This window comes from Sciurus carolinensis, chromosome 9, assembly GCF_902686445.1.
Source record: "Sciurus carolinensis chromosome 9, mSciCar1.2, whole genome shotgun sequence".
NCBI classification, from domain to species: Eukaryota; Metazoa; Chordata; class Mammalia; order Rodentia; family Sciuridae; genus Sciurus; species Sciurus carolinensis.
This window is the reverse complement of record NC_062221.1, coordinates 4,528,350-4,553,669: the sequence shown is the minus strand read 5'-3', so window position 1 is coordinate 4,553,669 and position 25,320 is coordinate 4,528,350. Positions and strand designations below refer to the sequence as shown.

Below are 25,320 nucleotides of genomic sequence, written 5' to 3'. Positions count from 1 at the left end.
ACAATGGAAGTTAGTGCCGTCAAATGTTCTGCCATGAGTGATTAAAACAAGACAACTCAGCATGCCATGTCTAACTTACTGTGAAATTACACTTCGGAAGGGTTTTCATGTGGATCAGTCAAGAAGGGGGCGATACCTGGGCAAAGTTCAAGAAGAACAGTTGTCTGTGATTCAGGTCAAGTCCGGGAAGCAACTTTTCTTCGCCATTCTTTTTAACATAATTCTGATAGGCCTGGGTCATAGTAAAATAGAAACATGTTTACAATTTCTAAATTTATACATAAACCTATTCAAAAGACCATGTCAACAGGTAGTTTTACCTTTTATATGGAAATCTCCCCAATACCTGTAGATGGCAATCTACAGATATTTCCTACAAGGGCAATGATCAATAAATGCTGGCTGAATTAATGGATGACTTAAATAAGTGGGGAAAATGTACCTACGTGTGGTTCTATAGAGCATGGGTAGGCCTCGCCGGCAAGAGGGGTGGGTTGCCAAGGGAGTCATCTGCAGCTGCTATATTTAGCTTAGCTACTTCCCTTGGCAAAACATACACACACTGGACTTATCTGAGTGTTTCTTGCCAAAACTCAAGGGAGTCTTCTAAGCCCCTTAGAGGCCCAGGATCCTATGAATCTAGAGAATCTAAGCAACTATTCTGGCTCCAAAAAGAGAGAATAAAATAGACTGAAACTCAATTATGTTAAGAAGAAGGAATTTAGGGGACTTAAATGTCAGAAAATATTCTTAATCTTTGAGGATTTATGGATAATTTTGAAAAAAATGCAGTTTTCCTCTATTGAATTTATTTCAGAAAGGGGTTGACAACAAATGTGGAGATGTGTTGCTTTCTCTTACAAAGGAAGGTGATTAAGTAGCAATACAGTCCATTCTCTCTATTCACCATCAACAGAGTTTCTGAGCCTCTAGGTAAAGACTCTGGGGCTGCGGGTTGGGGGAAAGCTCCTTTTCTGGGAGCTCACGATCAGCAGAGGGGCAAGGCATTCATATAAAGAACTCACATATCCAAAGTATAATAAGTGATCTGCACAACTGTTATTTGCCTCATTATTATAATTTTGTCCTGGTGCTGCGTGAGGAGCTGGGTGGGATGACCACCAACCCAAACTGGGATTGAAGTTTTAGAGCAGAAGATTCTCAGACTGGCTGCATGTTGAAATCACCACCAGAAGACTGCAAAGGCCTGCCACTTCCAGCCAAGAGGGGGTGGCAGGGGCTGGATTTGCCTGCCCACTGAAATGACCATGTGTCAGACACACTATGTGAAATGGCGATTTGCATATCACTGAGCGTCAGGCAAAAAGGACAGTGGTCCCCGAGAGATGGAAAAGGAACAAAGTGCTCATGTGGCTGCCCTCTCCCTTTGTCCCATGAGTGCAGGCCACAGCACAGGCACTCTGAGTGCAGGGGCAGCTGACAGTCTGGAGACAGCAGGAGCAGAACACTGAAGAGAGAGGATTTCAAGGTTGCAGAGAGTCACCCTGAAGAGCTCTACTGAGATCCGAGATGTGTGTGTGAGCTACTCAGAGCCAGGAAAGCCAAAGGCTTAGAGGCAGCAGCGCCTGGTGCTCATGGGATAGTGGGAAGCGCCAGGATTCACAGCAGGGCTCTACCCAGCAGGGGGACTAACTGTCCCCAGACTGAGCACTGTGCTAGTGTCACCTGCGTGTTGTAAAAGCAAAACCAAGGGCCAAAACAGAATTTAACTACATCCTGCAATAAAGCTCACAGATGTTTATAGAAAAACAAAAAATATTCAACACCCTAAGAGGTAAAATACACAACATCTGGCATCCAGTAAACAAACAAACAAACAAACAAACAAAAATACATTAGCCAGCATTCTAAAGCAGCAGCAGTCCTCTGTCCCCTAGGAATGTGCAGGGACTCCCTGCTCGGGGCCCTCAGCTGGCTTAATCTTCCAGGCCTTGGACTCTGGTCACCCGTGGTCACTGCTGACTGCAGGTCCTCCAGCACCCTGCACACTGCTCTGACAGTCACAGGGTCTCCTCCTACCTCCAGCCCAACGTTTCTCTGCCCACAAGTAACCCTGCATCCTCCTCCAGTCCAGGAAGGCCGTGTCCACCCTTGGTTTTGAGAAGCCTGGTTCTACGTCCCTCTGCTCACTCCCTCCGCTCACTCCCTATGGCGTGGGCTCCTTTGGGGTTGGGAGAAGCACTCAGAATCAGCCTGGCTCCTCCTGGTGGCCTCCACAGGCACCTTTCCTCCACCCTTTTGTGAAAACCCCTATGCATGTCCTCTGTGCCCATGGTGGTCCCTGGGCCGCCCTTCAGTTCTGACTCAGATCATGATGGAGGGTGTGTGGCTGTATCTCCAGTCCCTGGCTGGCGCCAAATCCAACGCACAGCTTTCAAGGACTACTTGTCGAAGGCAGGAAGGGACGGAAGGGAGCTGTGATTCCTGGGATGCTGCCTTGGGGACAGTTGGCCAACGTCAAGGCCACACCCTGGACCCACGCCACCCCAACCCTCGCTGTGGCACTGGAGACGGGCAGCGTGCTTCCTTGGCTCCTTGGCCTTTGGGAACCGAGGAGCGTGGTGTTCAGCTCTGTCACATCAACCCTGCTGACCCTGGGGCCAGCCAGAGTCCCCCTTGCTCCCTGCATGCTTCTCATTTGATTCCTCATTTCCTGTTCACATTACACATACCTTTTGCAGAAACCTCAATATAAGTGACTAAACATGAGAAACACTTCCATCGTCAAAGAGAAAGAACACCATCACTCACTCTGTAGGCCTGGCCGATCCCTCCGTTATCCGCAATGTTTTCTCCCAGTGTATTAAGTCCATTGACCTGTAAAAAATTAAAGATCCTTTGTTAGGAAGGCTATGAAAAGCCGGCAGCGGCTTGTGATGAACACACTGAAGCTCTTCGGAAGAATGCGGGGGACGTACGTGCTGCCCGCCGGCCAGGTCCCAGGAGAAGTTCCCGTACTGGTGCACCATGCACTGGGACTGCTCTTTAAAGTTGTTCGCAGACTGCTGAGTCCACCAGTCAACGAGATCGCCGTCCTTGTTAAAATTCCTGCCTGCAGCACATTCATTGAAGTAAAATGGAAACTCATTACAAGAGTTGCTATGAGATGTCCTTACTGCACAGGGACTGAGACGTGGTGGTGTGGAGAACACTGGGCTGACAGGAGAGAAGCTGTGGTCCTCGCAGGGCGGGTGAGGCCCAGCTGCCGGCACCTGCTGCACCCCTGCACCCGTGTTGACTCAACCTCACCCCTGGGCTCTTGCTCTCTCAGAGGAGGCCACCAGATCGGCTACTGGACGGAGTCTATCGCACCTGCTACGTTGCTGTTTGTTTATTCTGGCACCTGTCATGGTCCCAGGTCCTCACAGGTGCCCTGGCTCCCGGGTGCCCTCTCCTCTGAGCACACCAGGAGTCTCCTCCTTCTCCCAGAGCTTGCCTGCCAAGCCTCGACCACACTGACTTTCCCCTTTCTGAGCTCCGACCACACTTGCAGCTCGTGTCTTGACACTGAACTTGATCAATTTTTCATCTGTCAGCAGGACAAGGGCTTGGGAGCCCCACTATTCCACCCCCACAAAGACTCTGCCTGTTCCTCACTTAGCAGAGCTTTTTAAACACTGCACCTTTCCTGTCTCCTCCCCTCCCTGGCTCTCTAAAGTTGGGTCTAGCTGATGCTTATTTTCTTGCTATTTTCCCTTCCTACTGTCCTTCCACTTGTGAAGTAATCTTGTTATACTTTCAACTCTCACTTCTTTACAAACCTCTGTTCTTCTCAGCTTTTCCTGAAACTCTAAACCTGCTTCGCCATTCAGGGTACTTAAGTGCCTACTGTTTGCAAGGGCCTGAACTGTGCAGTAGGTATAAGACCTAAAAAAAAGTCCCCAAGTGACAACAGCTTAATAGTCTTAGGGGCACCTGGACAGGTGATGTCTTGAGATTTTATTTCTCTTTTTAAGACATGGACCCTGCCCTCTGTGATAACTGTGCCCTCGGGAGAAGACCCACACTGCTGCTGTGCCGACGGGTGCCGGCCCCGTCCCAGCGTGAATTCAGCTCCACTCAGAGTGTCCGGCACCCCTCGCCACTCCAAACGACTCGACATTTTGTGCTCGCCTCAAGCAACACTAAAGGGAACCTGAAAGTATGACCAAACTCAGGGCAATGATACACTGACGAATAAGCGAGTTCTCTGTTGCTCAGTGATCACAGCTCATCATCAGATTTACGGGGACGTAGCTCAGCCAAGGGAGTATACCAGCCAGCTTTTACCATTGTCATCGAAGCCATGGGTGATTTCGTGTCCGATGACCATGCCGATGCCCCCGTAGTTCAGCGAGTTGGGCTGGTGGGCACTGAAGAAGGGCGGCTGCAGAATCCCCGCTGGGAAGACTAGAAGAGAGAAGCTGGTTGGAGGTCACTGTGGCGTCACCTGTCCTATGACACCAGGCCTGGGCCTGGCTGGCCTCCTGCTTATGAACCCGCTACCACTGTGCCGGTCTCAGGGATATAAAGATCTGCTGTGGCACGAACAAATGCAAGCCTTTTATCACCGATGGCAACAAAGAGATCAGCCCGGAGCGGCACCATAATCTATGATTTATTCATGGCGATTCATTTTATCATCTCTTTTAAGATTGTTTTTTGCTGTAAGGAGTTTTGGACAAGGAAAATTTGTAATCTACATTTAGAAGATCCTTTTCCCCTTGTAAAAACCTGGAAGAAATAGTTACTCAGTAACACAGTACTTTCGATGTTATCCCTAAAAATGTGTCCATCTACAGCAGCATCTTGGATAAACACTCACTGGATCAAAGGTGTCTCTCCATCACATGACCTTATTTTATTTTCCTCAAGGCACCTATAGTATTTCTCTGTTTGTGGTTGGGTCCTTCCTCTTCCTAGCTGCCCCACCTCAACTTCCAGCATTCTGGGGGCAGAGATCTGTGTGTCTGTACATAGTTGCTCAGATTGCTCTCTGGTCCATCATCTCAGAGCCTGCAACCAGAACACTGCCCAGAACAGAGGGAGAGCTCAGGAGGCATGCGGAATGAGTGAACAGTCCGAGATGCGTGCATAAATGACCAACGATGTTAATCAGGACTCAGAGGTCCTGGAAGCTCAGCAGGTGACCTGAGTCCACCTTGCTGACCTTCTGCACTGGGACACAGAGCCTGGGACTGCACCTTCCCTCCCTCCCAGCAGCATCCATCCTTGATCTCTGGTGGACCTACTGCCGCTGGCCTCAGAACTGTGCATTTCCTGATATGCCTTCCCATTTCCCCTTTCACCCTTGGGGATCTGCTCTGATTCCAATGTAGCCTCCTAATCGAAGTGCAGCCCTGCTCTTGGCGTCTCTGCTGCAGAGACACCTTAGGAGACTCGCCATTGCTCAGCAACTAAACACTGGACTTGGCTCTGTCATCACCTCCTGCTCCTCCATGTCCCTCCTCTTCCTGCACTGCCCTCTCTATGACCCCGTTATATGGAGGTTCCCCATGACACCGTCACCGCTGTGAAATGAGCTCATAAGGTGTTTTTATTCTCTTCCCTGGGAGAGCATTCCCTGTGTTAAACAAAAGAGATCATTGCTTTGGGACAATGCTATTTAGAGGTGGTTGATCTTTGACCTCAGAAATGAATTAAAATGAATGCTTACAGTTTCGTAATTTTGTCTTTCATGTTGTAACTGAAACATTATGTTCTATAATTGAAAAAAAATCTTTAGCGTCAACACCTGTTATGGGCAAAGCCCTGGACCATTGCCACGTGGTACATCAAGAGTCCACGAGGGGCCGTGACCGTAAGGAACTTGCTTCACATGGGCAGTGAGTGTTTCTTGTCTTGTAGGTAGGCTGCATATGACCTAACCTTGCATGGATTTCAGAGACAAATATTAGGTATTTACGGAGGAAACTTTGTAAACACCCTGAACAATTTAATTGCTCCCCAGACCCTTAAAAAATTGAGAAGTTGCCATCACATTCAAATGGCAAAATAATAAAAAAAAAACTTTTGTCCTTGGAGAGTTTTGATGAAAGTTATACCTCACGTGTAACTGCCTGAGCTAAACAGTGCCAAGAAGTTATTTTTAGCTTAAAGTCTAAAAATTATGTGCAGTACTTTATTAACTTAAAGTGAACACTATCTCCCACACTATGTACTTTGATTAACATCCACCCATTATATAAAATGCTCTTATGAAACGTGCTCTCAAGACTAAACATTAACTAAAGATCCTGCTGACTTAATTGGACCCTTCGATGTCATTCTTCAGGCAAGAGATAAGATTTTTATGGCTCCTATTAAATACTAGTCTCCAAGTTCAACTCTGCAAATTATGACCTCCCCTTTTACTCTGTCAGCCAAATCACCGTAATGAGGATTTTCCCAACTGGCCTTATCGCTGCTGCTAGTGAACCTCACCACTGTTGTTTACCAGCAACTGCTCAGTTGTGCTTTTTTACGTTTGTGACTGTCAACAAGTTAATCATTTAAGCAAGTCACGGTCCATGAAACAAACGAGTGGGTTTCCTCTGCCCTCTTATCAGCCCCATGACCCCTGCCTTCGTAACTTCCCTGGTTTATTTTTCTGAGGCTGTAGACAATTCAATTTTAGAATATTTCATATAAAGTTTGCAATCAGGTAATTTTTTTTTTTTTTGGTCCCAGCTTTTGAACCAGGGCACTTAACCACAGAGTCACTTCTCCAGACCTTTTATTTTTTATTTTGAGACAGGGTCTCCCTAAGTTGCTTTACTAAATTGCTAAAGTGGGCTTTGAGCTCGCGATCCTCCTGCCTCACCCTCCGAGCTGCGGGATTACAGGTGTGCACCACCTCGCCCAGCTTGATTCGGTTTTAATGCGGAAGGAGAACACAACAGTATCTTGTTGTGACTTGATCATTTCCTTGAGCAAGATTTTAAGTTCAGAATGATGACTGACGAGTGCCTGGAATTTATAGAGAAGCGCTTGACAAAGGACTCATGTGAGCTTTCCTAAGGGCGCCGTGTGGGAGGATTCCAGGCTCCAGGAAGCAGGTGTGCTGGAAGGGAGCGCTGGAGCCAGCGCTCACTGTGCCTTCCCGTCCTGGAAACTGACTCTCGGGATGTGAAGCGGAGGTGCCTGAGGGTTGGGAGTTCTAACGAAAGGTGGGGGTCAACGGAAAGTAGAAACCAGCAGCCGAGTGAGCAACTCCCTACCTGACCAGGAAAGAGCATGTTTCAATATGACAACATAAGACAACACACCCCGGGAGAACCACGTGGAATCTGATGGGGGGGTCACTACGTGGCACACACTCGGCATCAGTGCTGACCCTGAGGGGGACATCGCATCACACCCCTTAAGAGGCTGGTGCAGAGGTGCGTGGGTAGGTAGATGTGCATCCACACACACTCCTGTTTCAAGGAGGAAGAGAGACGAACGTGCACTCATTTTTTGTCAAGATTCCTCACTTTAAAAATTTTAATAAATCCCTAAAGGGAAAAGTGCACCTCTCAAAGCTACCTGCTCCTGACTGACACTTTCCCCTTCTCTGCTGTTATTAGAAGATGAGCATTTGTAAAGGGCTTAACATTTTTGATTCGTAGTTTCATCAGATGAGTTTATCTTGACAATTTTACAAAAGGTCTTCCTTATGAATTAAGAATGCATGGCCAACTCTAGATTTTCCAGAAGATAACCAACTACTTTGTGAAACATCAGGCCCCTTCACTCTCTCTTTCCTTTGGCTGTCTGCTTATTTGGTTTGAGGACACTAAACTCAAAATGCAAACATTCTCTGAATAGGCAGTCTTGGGAATGAACCCATTCTGAGACTCTGGGGACTTGGGGTAATTCGGTGGTGCAGATTGCTGTCCTGATGGGGTCTGGAGAAGGGCCGAGGCATGGCCAAGCCAGAGTGGTCCTACAGGGTCTGCCTGGCTCCTCTCCTTCAGGATGAATCACCACTGGGTCTGGAGTGTTCCCTGAGTGCAATGCAATGAGGTTATACCCCTTTCTCTGCCCCAGTGTGGAGTAAGGGTCTGGTTGCTTCACCTTGCTTTGTGATGACACTGTAAACTATCCATGCTCTCTGGGTTTCAGTGGAGGATGGACTAGATCTTAGGCTGACAGTACAGAATATAATGGAAAAGAGGTCTTCAGGGGCCGGGGAAAGCAGCTCAGTGGTACAGCGTGTGCTTAGCAAGCACCATGGGTTCAATCCCCAAAGGCACTTAAAAAAAAGATCTTCAAAGAGAAGATGCTCCAGAGATAAAGGCATTTGTAAGAAAAGTCCTGACAGGTCTCCAGAAATACATTCCCCAGGACTGACTGCCAGGATTCTGGGTAGTTGAATGTTAAGCAGGTTGGGTCTGGGTTTGCCCATCATTTCTCTATCTGGAAAACAGATTAGCCCAGACTCGGAGCCAACTGATTTTAACTTCCAGTGTACACATCTTCCTTTTTATCTTTATGTTATGTAAAGACCATCCTTTCTCATTATGTTATAGAATTCATTTTCATGTCATCCGCCAAAGTAAATTCCAGATGTATTCAAATTTTATTCTAAAAATAGAAACCATAAAAATACTAGAATAAAGGTCGATAACTTCCTAACGTATTTCTTCCTAGGCTTAAAGGCAAATGGGAAAGGCATAATCAATGTAGTTTTTTCTTTTCTGATGAAAAGTGGGTAGGTAACTACAATTCCACATGGTTCAACCTAATACAATTGAGATTTTAACTGTCCGAGCTCCCCCAGGGCTTTTGGAAGGAAGATGACATAGATGGTGACCATTTCCACCTGAGCCGGCATACGGAATGACCAGGAGACCCGGGTCTGTAAAAAGTGGCTCCCGGAACTGCAGCCACTTCAACATGCTGATTCTCAGAAGTCTGAAAGCAGTACGACCTTACAGAGATAAATATTTAAAGGCTATTTTAAAAGTACTTAGAAATTAAATAAAAACTACTTAGAGATCAGATAAACTGTTTAGCTATAAATGGGAACACTGTAACAAAAAACCAGAACGACTTAATGTGATTTGTACTACTTTAAATTTTCGCCATTCTAGTGAAAAAAGGTGCATAGATACATCTACTTTCAAGAAGTATATTCAATAAACCAGGGGCTCGGGAGGCTGAGGCAGGAGGATCTCGAGTTCAAAGCCAGTCTCAGCAGAAGTGAGGAGCTAAGCAACTCAGTGAGATCCTGTCTTTAAATAAAATACAAAATAGGGCTGGGGATGTGGCTCAGTGGTTGAGGGCCCCAAGTTCAATCCTTGATTTAAAAAAAAGAAAAAGAAAGAAAGAAAAGAAAAAGAAAAAAACCCACCAAAAAGTCAGCCTGGGCTGTGGCTTTGGGGCATTATACATCATCCATGTGAGCGCCGTAGGCTGCGAACAGTGGAAAAATGTTAACATGTTACGTAAGAACAACACCTTACCTATTTGGTTTCTGCCTGAAGAATAAAAGGCATTGACCACAGCAGCTCCGCTTAACCACCTAGAGAAGATACAGAAGTGGTTACAAAAGGTGATACATTATCCGACTGCATCTGCTCACCATGATTAAATATTACCATTCTTAGAGGAATGCGAACTTTGTGTTTGAAATATGATAAGCAAACTAAAATGAGCTCACCAGGTCAGAGCTCCTTGGAAAGTATTTCTATTTCCTAAAAATTCAGCATCTATCCAGGTCTGTGATGTTACTTCACTTGCATGGTTTTTTACGGAGGTATGGGACAGAACAAAACCCATGGCAGCGTGTCTGAATGTTCAGAAACTGCAGTGGGCTAAGATGATATCAAAATGTGTTCACTTTACTTTGCTAATACTAAATAACTGTGCCAACAATTCTGGAACAGTTGACAAAATACTGAATGACGGGTCATTAAGCTTCAGATTTAAGTATCTAAATGTCTAAAAATTCTAATTTACAAAGAGCCTTTTTGGGAGCTAAGATATCTCAGGTAGTTAGCTTGGGACAATGCATCTTTAATTGTGGTCTTTTAAAACTTTTTTTTTTTTTTAAATGCAACAATCTAACTAATTGAGCAGACAGACATCTTTGACGCTAAAGTGAAACCCAGGTGGTTCTTAGGTAGGGTCATCTGTCTGTCTGTACCATGATTTAGGCTCTGCAGAGAATCAAGAGATTTTGTAAAATACAGTCTCTGACTGCAGGAGAGTTTAGCTGAGATGAGAATAATGCACAAATAACTATAATAAAAAATGGAATAAAAGATTGAATCAGAAAACGCAAAAAATGCTCCCAATTATAATTTGAGGACTGAAGGATAAGAGCTAATGTCTCACATCTTTCTGCTCAGATGTTATGAAAGATATATATCCATAATTGTGCTAAGCACTGTGTGCAATAGGAATCATTCCATTTTAATAGACTATTACAAATATATTCACTAGAAAATGCACACTGCTGGACTTCAGATAACCTCTTTGCCATCAGCCCACAGGACAGTCATATACCATTATCTAATGGCCTTGCTGTGCTTATTCTATGTTCAGGGCAACATTTAGTATGAAAATTATTACCCTTTGCTCACAAGATTACAGTAATCTGCACAAGGAAGGTAAACCAACTGTTCCCAGAGTCACCTTCCCAGGTCAGCAGCACCAAATCAGCACCTGGGTCCCACTGTCAGTGAGTACTGTGGAGGTCAGACTGAGTACTATTCTGATCTCCTGATGGCAGGGCCACATACAGAACAACTGTCTGGTGCGTCCCCAGTCTGGGATTTGTCTGCAATCACAGGACGAAAGATGCAGGACTTCTTATTTATCCTGTCCAGTTCACCTTCCGTGAACTCGTCCTTGGGAAGACAGTCAGCTCAGGGGTGGGGCGCATGGCTGGTCTGTGTTTCTCCCTTAGTTACTATTGCTGTTTTAATTAGAGAACAGCATTTTTAACAGACGGGACGCTAGATTCACCAGTCCTCCCTAATGTCCTCACAGCTGTGTCATCAACACTTTAATATTCCTTGCAGGTTGATGATTACGAGAATATAATTGTATTTATTTTAATAACACTCCACTTGCTTCCCACACGATTCGTGGTGACTCACAAGAGAAACGTGTCCTGTGTTTGTAAACCCAGGGATGCTGGACTAAAACCGAGAAAGCAAAAGCCATAGAACACGAAGGTTTCGTTTTTGTGATTTACAAATACTATAAAAGAAAATATGTGCATAAACAAAAATCGCGATCAGGAAGAATTATACACTAAGCCTATGTCCATGTGGGTGACACAGGTGCTATCATTCAGGTTCAAATGTGGCTCCTAGCAGCTGGCACGAGGCTCCAAATGGAAAATGTGCTCCTGAGAAAACAGAGCCTTCTGCGTAGGACCTGAAAAAGCTCTTCCTTATGTGTCCTCCATCCGCGGACAGCAAACCCGGCAGCAAAATTCATGTATCAACAGTTAAAATTATGAAAACTTTAACTGCTATAAGGTTAATATTACATGTTTCCTGGTCTTGGTAGATTCAGGATTGTTTCTCAGTGTGGAGCCTCTGATTCAGGGACAGCAAACTCTGCGTGGATTTTTATGGGTAATTACAAATAAACTGCAAATTGTTTGGCTCTGAACAGGGAAAATTCCTAATAGTGAAACAGGGAAAAGCACCAATTGCAACTGTGTTAAAATTTAGTGTTATTACAGCGAGGAAGAATCAGACAACAGACCTCAAAAGCAGGACCCAGATGAATGTGGTGCCTAGGACGTGACTCACCGTGTTTACTGCTTGTGTAAAAATAAGCGCCAGACCTTTTGTTCTGGAGGGTTTTGCTTTTCTGTTACATTTTGTTGAGGCGCTGGAGATTGCATTTTGATTAATGTCTGTAACTTTCCAGCAGGGAGAGTTTTACATATTAAAATGTCCACTGTGAATTATACCTTCGAGAAAATAGGTAGCTATTTATGGCCATGCCACACTCAAATAAAATCAGAATCCACTGGTGGGTTTGCAGAGTGCTGGTGTGAGCACCTGCTCGTCTTCTTCCAGGTCTTCCGGATGCGCCTCAGGCCACCCTGGGGAGTTAGGCAGAGCCTGGAGCACAGGCACATTGTCCCTGGTGACATTCAGAACGTGAAGTCCAGATGGTCACATCTTAAACAAGGGGGTGACGGGAGCTACAGACCCCATGCCTGACACCCAGCCCCCAGGAATGACCTGGCTGTTAATACGAACGCTAAATTAACAGGGCAAGGAAAGTACTTTTCAAATTAAGTGGCGACACAATGACAAGGACATGCTTTTGAGTTGGACGCATCTCCATACGTGGAGAAGGTTTCCCTCAGGAAGTGCAGACAACCTGGACTATGCAGGTAGCACAGCGTGGAAGAGGACATCGAATGGTGACCTCGGGCACAGCAGGGGACAGCGCTGCTCACCAGCAGGGTCTCCAGACCTCCGCCGAGCGGGGTCACCTGGCAGGGCGCCTGTTGGTGCGGTTCTCGCCCGGGAGCGCGTGAGAGTGGTGGTGGGGGTGGGCTGCCAAGTGGAAACTCGGGAAGAAACCTGATTTTTACTTCCTGAGATGTGACTTTTGCCGGGAGTCTTATTTGGAGCATTCAACAGAAGAACGCAGTGGGGCCACCAAAAGCCACGAGGCCCTGAAGCTAATGGGGTGGGGATGCCACCAAAGCCACCTGGGAGAGGGACCAGCATTTCTCCATCTCTCTTATTGCCCTGAAGAAGCTAAGTGGCGGTGGAATGAAGGCACAGGGACATCACTTTAATCGCAGGGAAGAAAAGCAGAAAGAGCCAGAGCCCTGAGCCTTCTGGATATGATCAGCTCCCTGGATTGCAAAGTCCTCAGAACAAACTGCTTCCTTCCATCAACTCTTGTGTAACATCAAGACCCAGGAAGGACACAGAGCTGCTGCCACCCCTTCCCTTGCCAACGCTCAGCCTATCAGCATCCAGGAGTCACAAGACACATCCTTCGGAGGCAGCAGTGCCACGGATTCTCTGTGCCTTGTTCAAGTGCCCTGGGGGACAGAGAAGTCTCCTGAATCACAGTAATCATGGTGCTCCTTCACGTTCACCAATACCCTCTCATCGGACTGCAATGTTTCTACCTGCTTTCATCCATCTTGCGAATCATCCTCATGCACAGATGCCACCTGTCACTTGCAGGAGTAGAAACAGGCACAGCGTGGTTACTAAACTCTCCCCAAATATGCACAGAAACTAAGAGACAGAACTGGGAAAAGAATATTCAAACCTGCTCATCTTCCCGTCAAGTCTGTTCGTCTACAATGCACACAAAATCGTATTCTGACCACTGATGCCACTTTTCTTGTTGACCTCTGGACAGATGAAGAGGATCCTGTCTCACCACTGTTCCACACCTCTGACCCTCCGCACCCTGGCAAGGACAGTGCTGGTCACCACCTCACCTGAAGGCGTTCTAGAAGTCCCACCGTGACAGATCATGACAACAGCACCCTCGCTACACAAGCCGTATGACACAGCACAAGTGCCAGGAGAGGCAAAATTAGAGCCACTCACCCCTATTTGCAGAGAAAAAGACCCAAGCCACAGGCCATCTGCGATCATTCAGCAAAGTGCAAGGCAGGAATCCCACTCAGGCCTGCCCGCTGGCCCCGCAGCCCACGCGGACTCCCCAGCATGTGCTTTCCGCTGCTCCATTGATGCAACTTTTTTCTGTGTGCGCTGGGCCTGAACCGAGACCCCTGAGCACGCTCGGCAAACGCTCTAACCACTGAGCACCACCCAAGCCCCAGAGGCGACTTTCAAATTAAAGGCTGAAGCCCAGCGGAACCAAAGAACGTCGCTGGGCTGGTCCCACAGCTGCCCAGGCAGAGGGCACAGCTTTGGCACTCTGCCCTCCCAGGGCCTCAGCAGGCGTCTCAGGCCAGGACATTCACTCTGGTGCTGACGCCAGAGTCACTCTTGTGAGAAAGGTGGCTTTTCTTCCTATCATCAGTCGTTTGTGTGTGGGTCCAAGCTTGGCAACCAGGCACGACCGTCTGAGCCGCTGATGACAACTTCCTCTGCTGTGCGAGCGTGGCCTCTGGGAGCACGGTAGGTAAGTGGTAGGCCAAGTTCAGAGAAGTGCCCAATTCCGGAGCCGCCTGGGTGGGTGGATCATTTCTGTCAGGATTTTCTTTGTGCTACTTTTTCTCCTGATTTAAAGTGATCCTGGGGACTTCCAGGAAAGAATTAAAACTCTTCCATCCCTCATAGCCCTTAGCACTTACCTAACGTGACATAAGGTCTGTCTAGCTCATTCGATGGTAACTCAAAGGGTGACAGGAAGGGACATTCCAGGTTTGGGTAACGGGATCCCTAGGACTGGAAGGGCACTGGGACTCCACAGGCACCAGCCAATGTTTGGGCCTTGGTCTGTCAGGGGGTCCTCGGTGTACTGTGACCCGGGAGGCTCTGCTGCTCTGCAGACGGCCCAGCGCGGTGGCAGCCGGAAGCCGCAGCCTGAGCACAGTCCTCCCAAGGGACATCCTGAGAAAAGGACCAGAATTCCTCTGCAAAGTCCTCCCACTTACAAGGGGGTTGGAAGACCTTCTGGTCGGGCTGCTCGAGGACGAAGTGTGTATTTAAAAATAAACTGTCTAAAACTTCAGCCTTGAAACCACTCGGCTTCCCTCCCCAGGTCCTCTCCCCCCTGAAAACAAAACAAGAAAGCCTTTCTCGGGCGCTAATTAAAAAATGTTTTTGCAGATACATGATGTTTTTCTTACAGCCCCCAACAGGCTGCGGAGACTGCTGGCTTACAGACTGGACCTCTGCAGGGCAAGTGTGAGCCAGCCGGGAGGACGTGGCCACGGGAGCAGGTTCAAGTCCAGCCTGAGGCTCATCTCGGGCCTTCTGCTGAGGCGCGCGCCTCCGTCCAGGGCAAGCCGCTCATTCTGTAAATAAGGACACCACGGGGCCTGCAAAAGGCCACCAGTAGTCACTGTCCCACCGGGGACACAGAGCACGAGTGACCCAGCACAGTGGCTGAGCCCCGGCGTCCCTCTGCTCGCACTTCTGCTGGGGGCCTTTCAGGAAGAGCCAACGCCCACGGGCGGCCAGCCTGTGCCTCAGGGCTGGCTGAATCCAGTAGCCCAGACCCCGAAGCCAGCGCGGAGACAGCCACTTCTGTTCTGTTTTGTGGGCCTCCTTTGTTCCCCTCCATATTGACTTAAATCTGACATCCGCTTCCAGCGAGAGCGTCCCTGGAGCGTGCAGGCCTAACTGTGCTCTTAAAAGCCCTGCCGGGCCAGCCACACCGTCCTCCCTGGGGCTGCTGCTCCCTCCTCAGCCTCCTCCAGGGGCTGCAGGCTCCCGGGCGGTGGGCAGCTCCTCTCTGGCTCTGTCCTCTGCTCTGGTGGCACAGGGCTTTGACCATAGTACCTGCTGCCAAGTTCCTGAGTTTTATTTTGAGACATAACAGCAGGAGAGAGGCAGCGATGAAGTCATAAGTCTTTGTAGTTCATGGACGGCGACTCCTGGGCTCACGGGTCATGATTCATAAACACTGGGGCCACCTGCCACCAGGGTATGGGCGAAGCTCTGTCCTGAGAGACTTAACAACACGGCACCAAGTCTAAGAACAAGAGGGACTCCTTTGTTTTGTCCTCGAGCATGTCTTTTAGAGGCCTATTTTTGTTCTAAGTGCATGATCCTGTTACTAGAAGTAAATGATTTTAGACGTATTACCAAGCGATTCTGCCAGAGGATGTGATGCCCCCAGCTCGGCACTTTCTCCCCGACAACATGGTGTGTTGGAGATTCTTTACTACCTGGCACCGGCTCCCCACAAGACACGCTTGACATAACTTGAGGAACACGCACCGGGCGCTCACAAACTGTACTGACTTTAACACTTTAAGTCCCTGTCTGCTGCGGTGCCAGCCACTCACACGGGCAAAGGGAGCCTTTCCGCCAGAGGGTTCACCTGGGAGAATCACGGTAGGCTTCCTGAGGGCTTCAGTTGTTCTGAATTTGCTGACCAAGCAGCCAAGGGGTGCTGTCCCTTCACCAGGCATGGTGGTGCAGAGCTCAGAGGGAAAGGAGGGCAGCTCAGGTGGCCCCGCAGCGTCATCACCAATGGCTCTTATCCTTCGTGCAGTCGGTGAACGTGTGCCAAGTTCACCAGTGTCCCTCTCTGGTGACATAACTGCACGGCCTCTTCTTCCAACAGGTTAGTCTCCTGAGGCAGCAGAATCTGCAGGCGCCTGGACTAAGCTGGGCAAGGTGGACTCGGCTGCACGCGAGGGGGGCCTGGAGGCTGGCAGGGGAGGGGAGTCAGGTGGAGGCTTCTGCTAGCAAGGAGGGCAGTGGGGGCGGTCCCAGGGGAGAGACCCAGAGCGGGAGGCCAGAGGGGTGGCTTGGAGGAGTTCATGTGGCTGGAGCCCTGGGCAGCCGGGCGAGGGGGCTCTGGAGGGCTCTGGAGGGCTCTGGAGGGGGCATGGGTGGTACAGGGGCCTTGGGCCTCCTGTGCAAGCATCCCCTCAGCACAAGCCAGCCACGGGGATGCAGTGAAAGGTCATCGGGAAGGAGCACACCTCCATCTATGCCTTCGAAACTTCTCTGGGACAGCAGGTGAGAAGGAACCAAAGATGCAGTGATGGTGACGAACACTGAGAAAAAATCGAAATGACTCTGGAACGTGATGAGAAATGTCTTGCTCCAGAAAGTGACACAGGCAATGGTGAGACGAGAGGTCCCCTGTCCCCTGTGACACCTGGCTAGAAGCCACAGAAGGATAAGGAGCACCTGCACTACATCCAGAGGCCTGGTCTGAGCCACGCCACACTCCCTGTCAGAGTATTACTGATTATTTTGGAAGAGAAAACTAAATTTCAAACTAGCTTGTCAAATTAAACCCATCATCTTGTGAAAAAGCCCATAAAATTAAATATCAACAAGAATGACACAGAAAGAAACCAGCGTCCTGCTCTGAGGAGGGTGGTACTGAAGAGTCTCAGCACCTGGGTCCCAGCCACAGAGCAGACCCGGGGACTCACAGCCTAGGGGGGCTGAGCAGGAAGTGTGGGTTTCTTGTCACGTTCCCCAGATGATTCCAGTGAGCAGCCCGGGTCCTGAACTTCTGTATTCAGTGTACAGGCAGAGACGGAAAAGGAGAGAAGCTGGGCGGAGGGTAGAGAAGACCCGAGAAGGGATTAGCAGCACCTCCCGGAAAGGACCCCAGACTACGGAAGCGCACGTGCCACCAAACCAACACTCATTAAAATACTGGGCTCAGCTCTGGCTTTTGACGATCTGTCTCACGGAGCGAAGGGCCCAGAGAAAATGAACGCAGGTGACGCCAGGGAAGGAGCAGCATGAACGGCTTCACGGGCGACTACAGAGTCGAGGCGACCTTACTGACTTCAAAAGAAAAGGCCAAGCAGAAATTCAACGATTTTTAAAATCATGAAAAAAAATCTTGAACTTAGGGGTGCAGGTTATTTTAGCCAGAAAGACTTTACCGATATCTGTCTGTAGACACTTCACAGTGTTAATAACTATTAAACCTTAGTATATGTATTTTTAAATAAATAGTAATATTCAGGCTTCTGCGAAACTTCTCAGGGGATCAACTTACCCGGCATGTTCTTTCTGATGGCTGTTTGAGGGTTCTGGACCCAGGAGTGCAGACTCCATCAGGCCACCATCCCGCCTGTCCACCCTCCTGTCTTCCTTCCTGGGATCTACGCAGCTCTGACCTGGCAGCCTTGTTTTTGAGCACCAGATGACTCGACATTTGCTCCAACACAAACCCAGAAGTCAGCAAGAGGCAGCCCATCTCTCAGGGCACCTTGGTCCCACAGGGACTGAAACACACCTACGTGGCAGCGCCAGCTCTGTCCGCCTGCACGGGTTTACGGGGAACGTGACAGGTCTGCATCGAGCAGCACCAGGCGCTGGGGACCTTTCTGGGCACACACCCTCCTTATGGTAGTGCTGATTTCATCACGTCTGCCTTCTGCTGTGGTTCCCCTTGGAATCTCCCAGGGCCCAGGGACAACGGTACTGAGTATTCCAGAATATTAGCAGAATGCACGGATGGAGGAAAACCGACGGATGCACGAGAGGGCAAAGGAGCGTGTGCAGGGACCACACCCCTCCGGCATGTCCCTGGGCTAGTGACCCATGCCTCGAGTTGGTGTCTTAGGCTTCCCTTGCTCACCCGTTGGTGATTCAGACTGAGGACCTCGTATATGTCGGGTGCTGAGAAGTTCTAGGTGCCAGGAAGGAACAGGCCCTCTGTCCAGGGCCCAGGTGCCTGGGCAGAAAGGGGCCACATGAGGAGCTCTGGGGATTCAGGTGCACAGCATGTACGCTGATAAACAGGTTAGAGGTGTCCATTAAGTGGAGACAGAAGCACTGCTTGTACGCTGACGTCACTAGGAGCCGCTGAAGCCCCTGTGAGATCTACCTCTGGTACTTCCTGTGTGATGACCGCAGGGTTTGAAAAGGTGCTACATGAACCAATCCTGGAAGGGGCTGGAGTTGTGGGCGGCCTGACTGGTAGAAAAAGGTGGGCTGCCAGCAGAAGAACATTCTAGAAGGAGGCTTGCAGGAGCTCTGGTCTACCTAAGCTAAAGTGTTCCTGAGCAGCCCATCCAGGACAGGCTGTGGGGCAGGCAAAGGTGTTGAAGGGATGCGGAAGTTAAAGGCCACCCCCGTGAAGGAAGCTCACACTTGGTGAGATCCAGACCCACTCGGAATTCCTCTACGCTGCCTTGGGAGCCCCTAAGTGAAGGAGGACACTGTACCCTCACGCGTTCTAAGCGCCTGGCGTAGGAAGGGGAGGAGGGCCCCCCGATGAACATGAGAGAAACTGGAGTACGTACTCGTCCCTGTCCACCTTTTGCCGGAGCTTCTTCAGCTGCTTGCTTTGGGTGAATTTCAAATTTTGAATTATGTTCTCAAAGTATTCAGCTTCTTTGTAGTTCAACTACAACAAATAAAAGAATTTGGGAGAAATATCAAAGCCAGTATCTGCACAAGTTTCACTACAAGACACATTTTTTAAATTCCATCAGTTAATAAAGTTAAGAAACAGCATCGAAACTCAGCAAAGGAGGGTTATTTCCAATGAACTGGTTGCTCTGTGACAAGTCAGTGCTGTTCTGCACGGGTCACAGCTACAGCTTCTTCTTTTGTAATTAATCGAGTGAAACAGGGTCTGACAAGCCTTGTTGATGTGATATGAACCCTCACATCACAGATGAGGATGAGAGCACCTTCTTATTTAGCACCGACTGTGTGCCTAGCAAAGTGTTCAGTACTTTAAATACATATTATACTCCTTCATCCTCATGGTAATCCTCTGAACTGGAGGCTGCCATGGCCAGACAGTTTAGTCACTTGGCCAAATCCAAATCAGTAGTGGACTGTCGGTGGAACTGCAAATTAGTACAACCACCCTGGAAAGCAGTATGGAGGTTCCTCAAAAGACTAGGAATGGAACCACCATATGACCCAGATATCCCACTCCTTTATCCAAAAAGAAAAAAAGATCTAAAAATAACATACTACAGTGATACAGGCGCATCAATGTTTATAGCAGTGCAATGTGTGATAGCCAAGTTATGGAACAAGTCCAGGTGCCCATCCATAGATGAACAGATAAAGAAAATGTGGTAAAAATGCACAATGGAATTTTACTCAGCCATAAAGAAGAATAAAATTACAGCATTAGCTAGTAAATGGATGAAACTGGAGACCATCATGCTAAGTGAAATAAGCCAGAGTAGGAAAGCCAAAGGTTGAATGTGTTCTCTCCTATGCAGAAGTTAGAGAGGAACAAGGAGTTTAAAGAAACAGCAGGGGTGGGGAACCCCATGGAAACAGAAGGCAGGTCAGTGGAGTGCAGGAAGGAGGTGGGGTGAGGGGGAGGTTAGGGAACTGCAGAATGAAATCCACCCAATTATGCTAAGTACGCATATGAACATAGCACAGTGAACTTCATCTTTGTGTATATTTGTAAAGAACCAATAATTAAAATAAACAATAAATTTTACAAACATGGTGGAACCGGGTGGTGCTCAGGGAGCTTGGCGTGGGGTCCATGCTCAATTACCACATTCACCACTGCCCTGCGTCACTGGGCCTGGCACTTGCAAGACAGCTCGTTTAAGAGAAAGTCAAGTTTTTTTGCCAAAGGAAAGGAGGAGAGAGCTTTTCAGTCTGCAAACCTCCGTGCTAGACGTGCACAGTGACCAGGAGTCGCTGTCATCCTGAACCCTGGAAGGTTCACTTATCTGCCACCTGAATGCCAAGCAGTGAGGGTGGCGCTTCTGGTGGGCCACTGTAGTGACCCTGAGCAACTCTCTTCTCTTCCAGCTGCTGTTACCAGGGGAGAATGAGGTGGTTTCTGGTTCTCAAGTATTTGATTTACTTTGTTTTTTTTTTTTCAACAGAGGAGGCGTGATGTGGTTTACCTAGTGGGGGAACAGTTAGAAAGCTGAAGGAACCTGAGGCTGTGACCATTGAGGCCTAGACAAGATGTGCTGAGGCCTGTCCTTCACACCTTGATGTCCCCCACCCAGGTTCTCCAAAGAGTTTCCTCACTATGCTTCAAATGGAACACGTGCAGACCAAAGTAACAAAAACCAAGTGGGTCCAAGCTCAAGAAACGAAAAGCTAAAACAAACACAGCCTGGCGCCCGTGTGAAAGGCTTTATGTAGTAAGACCTATGGTTTTGGGCTATTTCACACAATTTATGGCATCCCCTAGCCAGAAATGACATTGTCACCAGCCCCAGATGTCACTAGCCAGGGTCACTGCAGGGACTTACCTCGAGGTATTCATTATTCAATTTGTTATCATTTGAAATGTCTTCGGGGTAGCCGATCCTTTCTTTAATTGCCAAGGCCTATGAAGGACATAATACTGAAAGTCAGGATGATTATGCAACTTTCAGATACAAACGTCACAATTTGCCCATTGAATAGCTCGATCCATACTGTTTGCAAAAAGAGTATCTGATAACGCTGGGCCAGAGTTCTTTGTAAGGGCTCCTTCCCTGGGTTAAAAAATAAACAAAAATCAGGTTTGAAATTCATCTTCTAATACCTTATTACAGGTTGCAGCTTTCCCAAGAAAACCCAAATGGAAACTGACAGAAATCATTACTTTGCATGTATTGTAGTTCTATGAACCTTCTTCTCAGAAAGACTTTTCTCTTCAATTTTAGAGGAGTAATATTTAGAGCTTCCATTCTTGCAAGATATAATTATCTTTCCACTTCATTGATTTGGCTGAGAAAACAGATCAGTGCTAATACTCTTCCTGAATATTGGTTCCTGGAGTTTTTATGTTCTCCTTTGTTCTCCAAAGTCAGTGAGCCTGTCTGCCCAAGGTAAATGAGTGATAGTAATTAAACAGGTGGAAAACAGAGTTTTCCTGTCATCCCGGCTCATATGTACCATAGGAGCTTTATTTAATTTTTGTCACTTTAAAAATATTTTACTTATTTTGATCAAGTCATTATCATTGCTTGTTAACTACTTGCTATTTCTATTTTTTTAAAATTTCTTTTGTTTGTCAAGGACATTTGACTTTGATCCTATCACCCATTGCTCTCAAATAGTCTAATTAGTTTAAATTTTTCATGGAGACGAGAGCCTGTACCTTTGAGTTTTTTGGTTGGTCATCGAATGAGTGTTCTGTTACAAATCTGTTGCATAAGCCCAGGAGTCCCCCAGGCCCAGGCCGGGAATGTGCCCCGGCAGTCACTGAGGCCAACCCCATCTTCTTGTAGGTGTCTCCAGTATTGACTCTGCAGATCAGCCCCTTCCTGATGCTACGTTATTTCCTTGTAGACATTTTCCCCAAGTGTTCTCAAGGGCACACATTCTACAGAAAGTAAAAGGTACTACATAACAAGACTTACTGTTAAGGACTTTGGGTAAATACTGCAGGAAGAACAGTAAGCAGTTTTCCTTATTTCAGGACTTCTTAGAATGAAAACAGGTTATGTTCTAAGGTTAGCGTCTTAGGTTATTTTAAGTAAGAAGAGGAATGGATTTGTTGATTTATTCATTCCACATATGTTCATGTGCCCACCAAGAACCAAGTACTTTGTAAAGGGCTGAGACTAGAATCCTGGACAAAATTTCCTGCCCCCATAGAGTTTATCACAAGGAGCAAAGACAGTGAAATAATATACACATATTTTAGTATGGTGCCATTGACTCACGCTAGGAGCAAACACCCTAGCCTTGGGTAGAACAGGGGAAGCTTTCCATAGGAGCATTTCCTAAACTGTTTGAACCACTGGCCTCTGGTGGGACAACTGGTAGTCCAGTGTTTTGTGACACCATTTTGGTTTTGCCGATCTAGAACAATCCAACTGGTTACTTCAAACAGAAACACATCATAGACAGCCAAGTCATCAGAGAACCAGCACAGCCTGCACATCTGAGGGGTCAGTGATAGAAAGATAGCTATACTGTGGGCCTAAATTATGGGCTTATCCCACCCAGGACTCATGGGAGAGCTGAAAACGAATACTACTTCCATGTGACTTAATTTTGAAAGAGAACTAGACCAGAGGGGGATTGCAGTATGTTTATTATGGACTGCAATACTGGAGTCCCAGGGAAGGTCTGCTCTTTCTGTTACTCTAACTATAGGGGAACAGTCAGGCATGTGGATGCTGCTCAGAAGGCAAGTTGGGGTTTTCACAGGACCTACCCCCACTAGATTTTATAATGACAAAAACAAATGATCAGAGTAAACCCAAGTCTAGAATTTCCTTAGGAATCTCATGACTTATTCTTATGGAAGATACTAAAATGTCCAGTAAGAGTTGCACCTGAAGGGTAAATAGGAATAATTATAAAAAGGCTTCTTCCAGATGCCTTTAACTGCAGATGGTAGGACAGGTGAATAACGCACACATGACATTTTCTTGAAGAGAAGCTTAATATTATTTCCTGTGTAGTTCATGCAAACAGCTAAATAGGGTGTGCTTTAAAAGTTTAACTGGTAACATTAAGGGGACATTTTGAGCCATTGGTAGAGACATTTCGGGCCATGTTTTATAGAAGGATAAAAATATGAGCTACTGAAATATTATCTTTTATTCTTTATTTGCTCAGACAGGATTTTCCTCTTACTTTCCCAAAGTCCCCCTTAAAGGAAAGGGAAATGAGGGTTCCTTTAAAGTTTAAAGTTTTAAACTAAAAATGCATAGCTGTTGTTGGCTGCAGAGATAAAAGATGCAAATCACAGGACAAATGTCCCCACCGTGGGCGCTGTTCCTGGCGTGTCCGTCCTGAGGGAGCTTGGTTTCCTCCCCTTTCCCGTCCGCTCCTAGGTCCACCTTTGCCTACAGAGGATGCTTTCTTTGCTAGCTCTGCTTGATCCTTACCTTTTCTTCAGCTCTCTTTTTCGTTTCAGCATCCATCCAAGTGAGGTCATCTAAAGTGTGAATAAACACTTCCCGGATCTGTGCGATTAAATCCTCAACCTCAGATCGAAAGAACAGAAGTCAAATTTAGGCCATTAATTCATTCTTTGTAACATGATTTTTTTTGTTTTTTTTTTTTTTTTTTTTTTTGTTTTTTTTTGTGGTGCTGGGAATCGAACCTCGAGCCATGAACAGGCTAAGCAGGTGCTCTACGCTGAGTTCCGGCCCCAGCTCCCACAACACAAGTTAAAAAAATAGAGCCAAGCGCTTTCTTTATATAACTTGATAACATCAAAAAATGCACATTTATAGACAAACTGTGATGCAGACAGATGGATATGTGGGATCGTTATATTTTACAGCAATATTGCTGCTATCATCATTCCTGATTAAATAGGTATTAATATGTATATTAATTTAAAAAAATCATCTTCTGAATGTAATGGTTCCCACTATCATTATTAGAGCTAACAAACGTTAGCTGTCACTGCCATTAGTGGTTTAGTTAAGCATGAAGTAGCATTTCGACAAATTTTCCTAGCACAGTGTTAAGTTCACTGCCTTCAGTCAAGCAAAAGAGGGATGGAGTTCTTTACTTCAAACACACTCTGGTTTACTTTCTGTGCATGTAAGAAAGCCCTGGTTCTTGGCCCACTTTGTCCTGGCAGAGCTGACAAATGACTGTGGGTAGAACCTGTGGCCAGGTGCACCAAAGGCACTGGACAACTGGTTTTGAACTGGACAGTGTCAGCAGCAGGCACATAACCAGACTCCTGGGGCCAGAGGGCGAGATTCCTTAGGAAGCTGGGGCACAGCGGGGGTCAGAGCTTCTCTGGCCAGTTAGTAAAAGTCCAGCTGCGCTTGGGACAGAGGTGACTGCCATGGTGCGCAGGCTGACTGAGGGGGAGGCTGGCGATCACCGTCCAGAGCCCCTTACCACGTGCTTGCTCTCCCCCGCAAACGCCGCCTCCACATACAGCCGACCCACCACGCCTTCCAGGTTCCCGTTGACGTAGTTCGCACAGCGCCTCCAGGTGGCGGTTTCTACTGTTGTGCCATAAAGGGCCTAGAAGAGAGAAAAAGAAAACAGCCCTGACCAGGAGCCAAGGGCACCGGCTGCACATGACTCTCCACGCCCCAGGTGAGTTCTGGCCATAGTGCTCACTGCCCACCAGGCTGGCGTCCCCAGCCCACCATCAAGTGCCGTCCCACCAGGTGTTCACGTAAAGTGATCTGAGAACAAGGTGTATTTCCAGAAGCATGTCCCAGTAGAACTTTCGGCTATTATAAGTTAAATCCTTCTAGAAAGCTTTATGGAGAATAAATACAACACTGTACCCACTGCATAAACATAAAGGGGAAGAAAAGTTCAAAAGATGTACCGGGAGAGATCTTACACCCAAGAAAACACATTCCTGCTGCTTAATGGTTTTTCTGAGCTTCTAGTACTTAACAAAATCTGTGTGCGTACAAATTTAAGTATCACTAAGGGGTTTAACCTAAGTAAGGGAAATCCAGCACAATATCATTTTTGTATTCTTTAATTTCAAATATGTGCCTACATCATCTTTCAAAGGGTTAAAACTAGGACTTTCAGAGTTTTATTGTTTTTAGGCACCAACCAGAATATCTGCTAGAATTTCTCCTTCCTCAGTCCCTACTGCCTGTTCCCCTGACAACAGAACTAAAATGATGGTCCTTTGCATAACGCAGGTACAGCCTAAGGAAAGCTTCCAGGCTCTAGTTCCGGATAGGTGCAGTATCACTGGATTGTCCACATCAAGGAAGTCCACCTGAGTTAATGTCCAGTGTGTGTGAGCACCTGAAAATAAGTTACTCGAGAGGGCACCCTGTGATGGCTACTAACACAACCACAACGGGCACAGATGCCGTAC

The 25,320-nt window shown here is 47.3% G+C and overlaps 1 protein-coding gene across 4 annotated transcripts in view; it reads right to left on the bottom strand.

Moving 5' to 3' along the window:
• Mme (membrane metalloendopeptidase) overlaps positions 1–25,320 on the bottom strand; it is an 80,224-nt gene that overhangs the window by 6,888 nt on the left and 48,016 nt on the right. For all 4 annotated transcript variants that reach the window (XM_047564785.1, XM_047564782.1, XM_047564784.1 and 1 more), the window contains exons 13-21: positions 24,363–24,491; positions 23,387–23,485; positions 20,807–20,884; positions 18,857–18,960; positions 9,450–9,508; positions 4,291–4,410; positions 2,940–3,073; positions 2,773–2,838; positions 137–232 (exon numbers count right to left, since the gene is read on the bottom strand). In XM_047564785.1, coding sequence (XP_047420741.1) covers positions 137–232; positions 2,773–2,838; positions 2,940–3,073; positions 4,291–4,410; positions 9,450–9,508; positions 18,857–18,960; positions 20,807–20,884; positions 23,387–23,485; positions 24,363–24,491 — 885 coding nt within the window. The remainder of the gene's footprint in view (positions 1–136; positions 233–2,772; positions 2,839–2,939; positions 3,074–4,290; positions 4,411–9,449; positions 9,509–18,856; positions 18,961–20,806; positions 20,885–23,386; positions 23,486–24,362; positions 24,492–25,320) is intronic.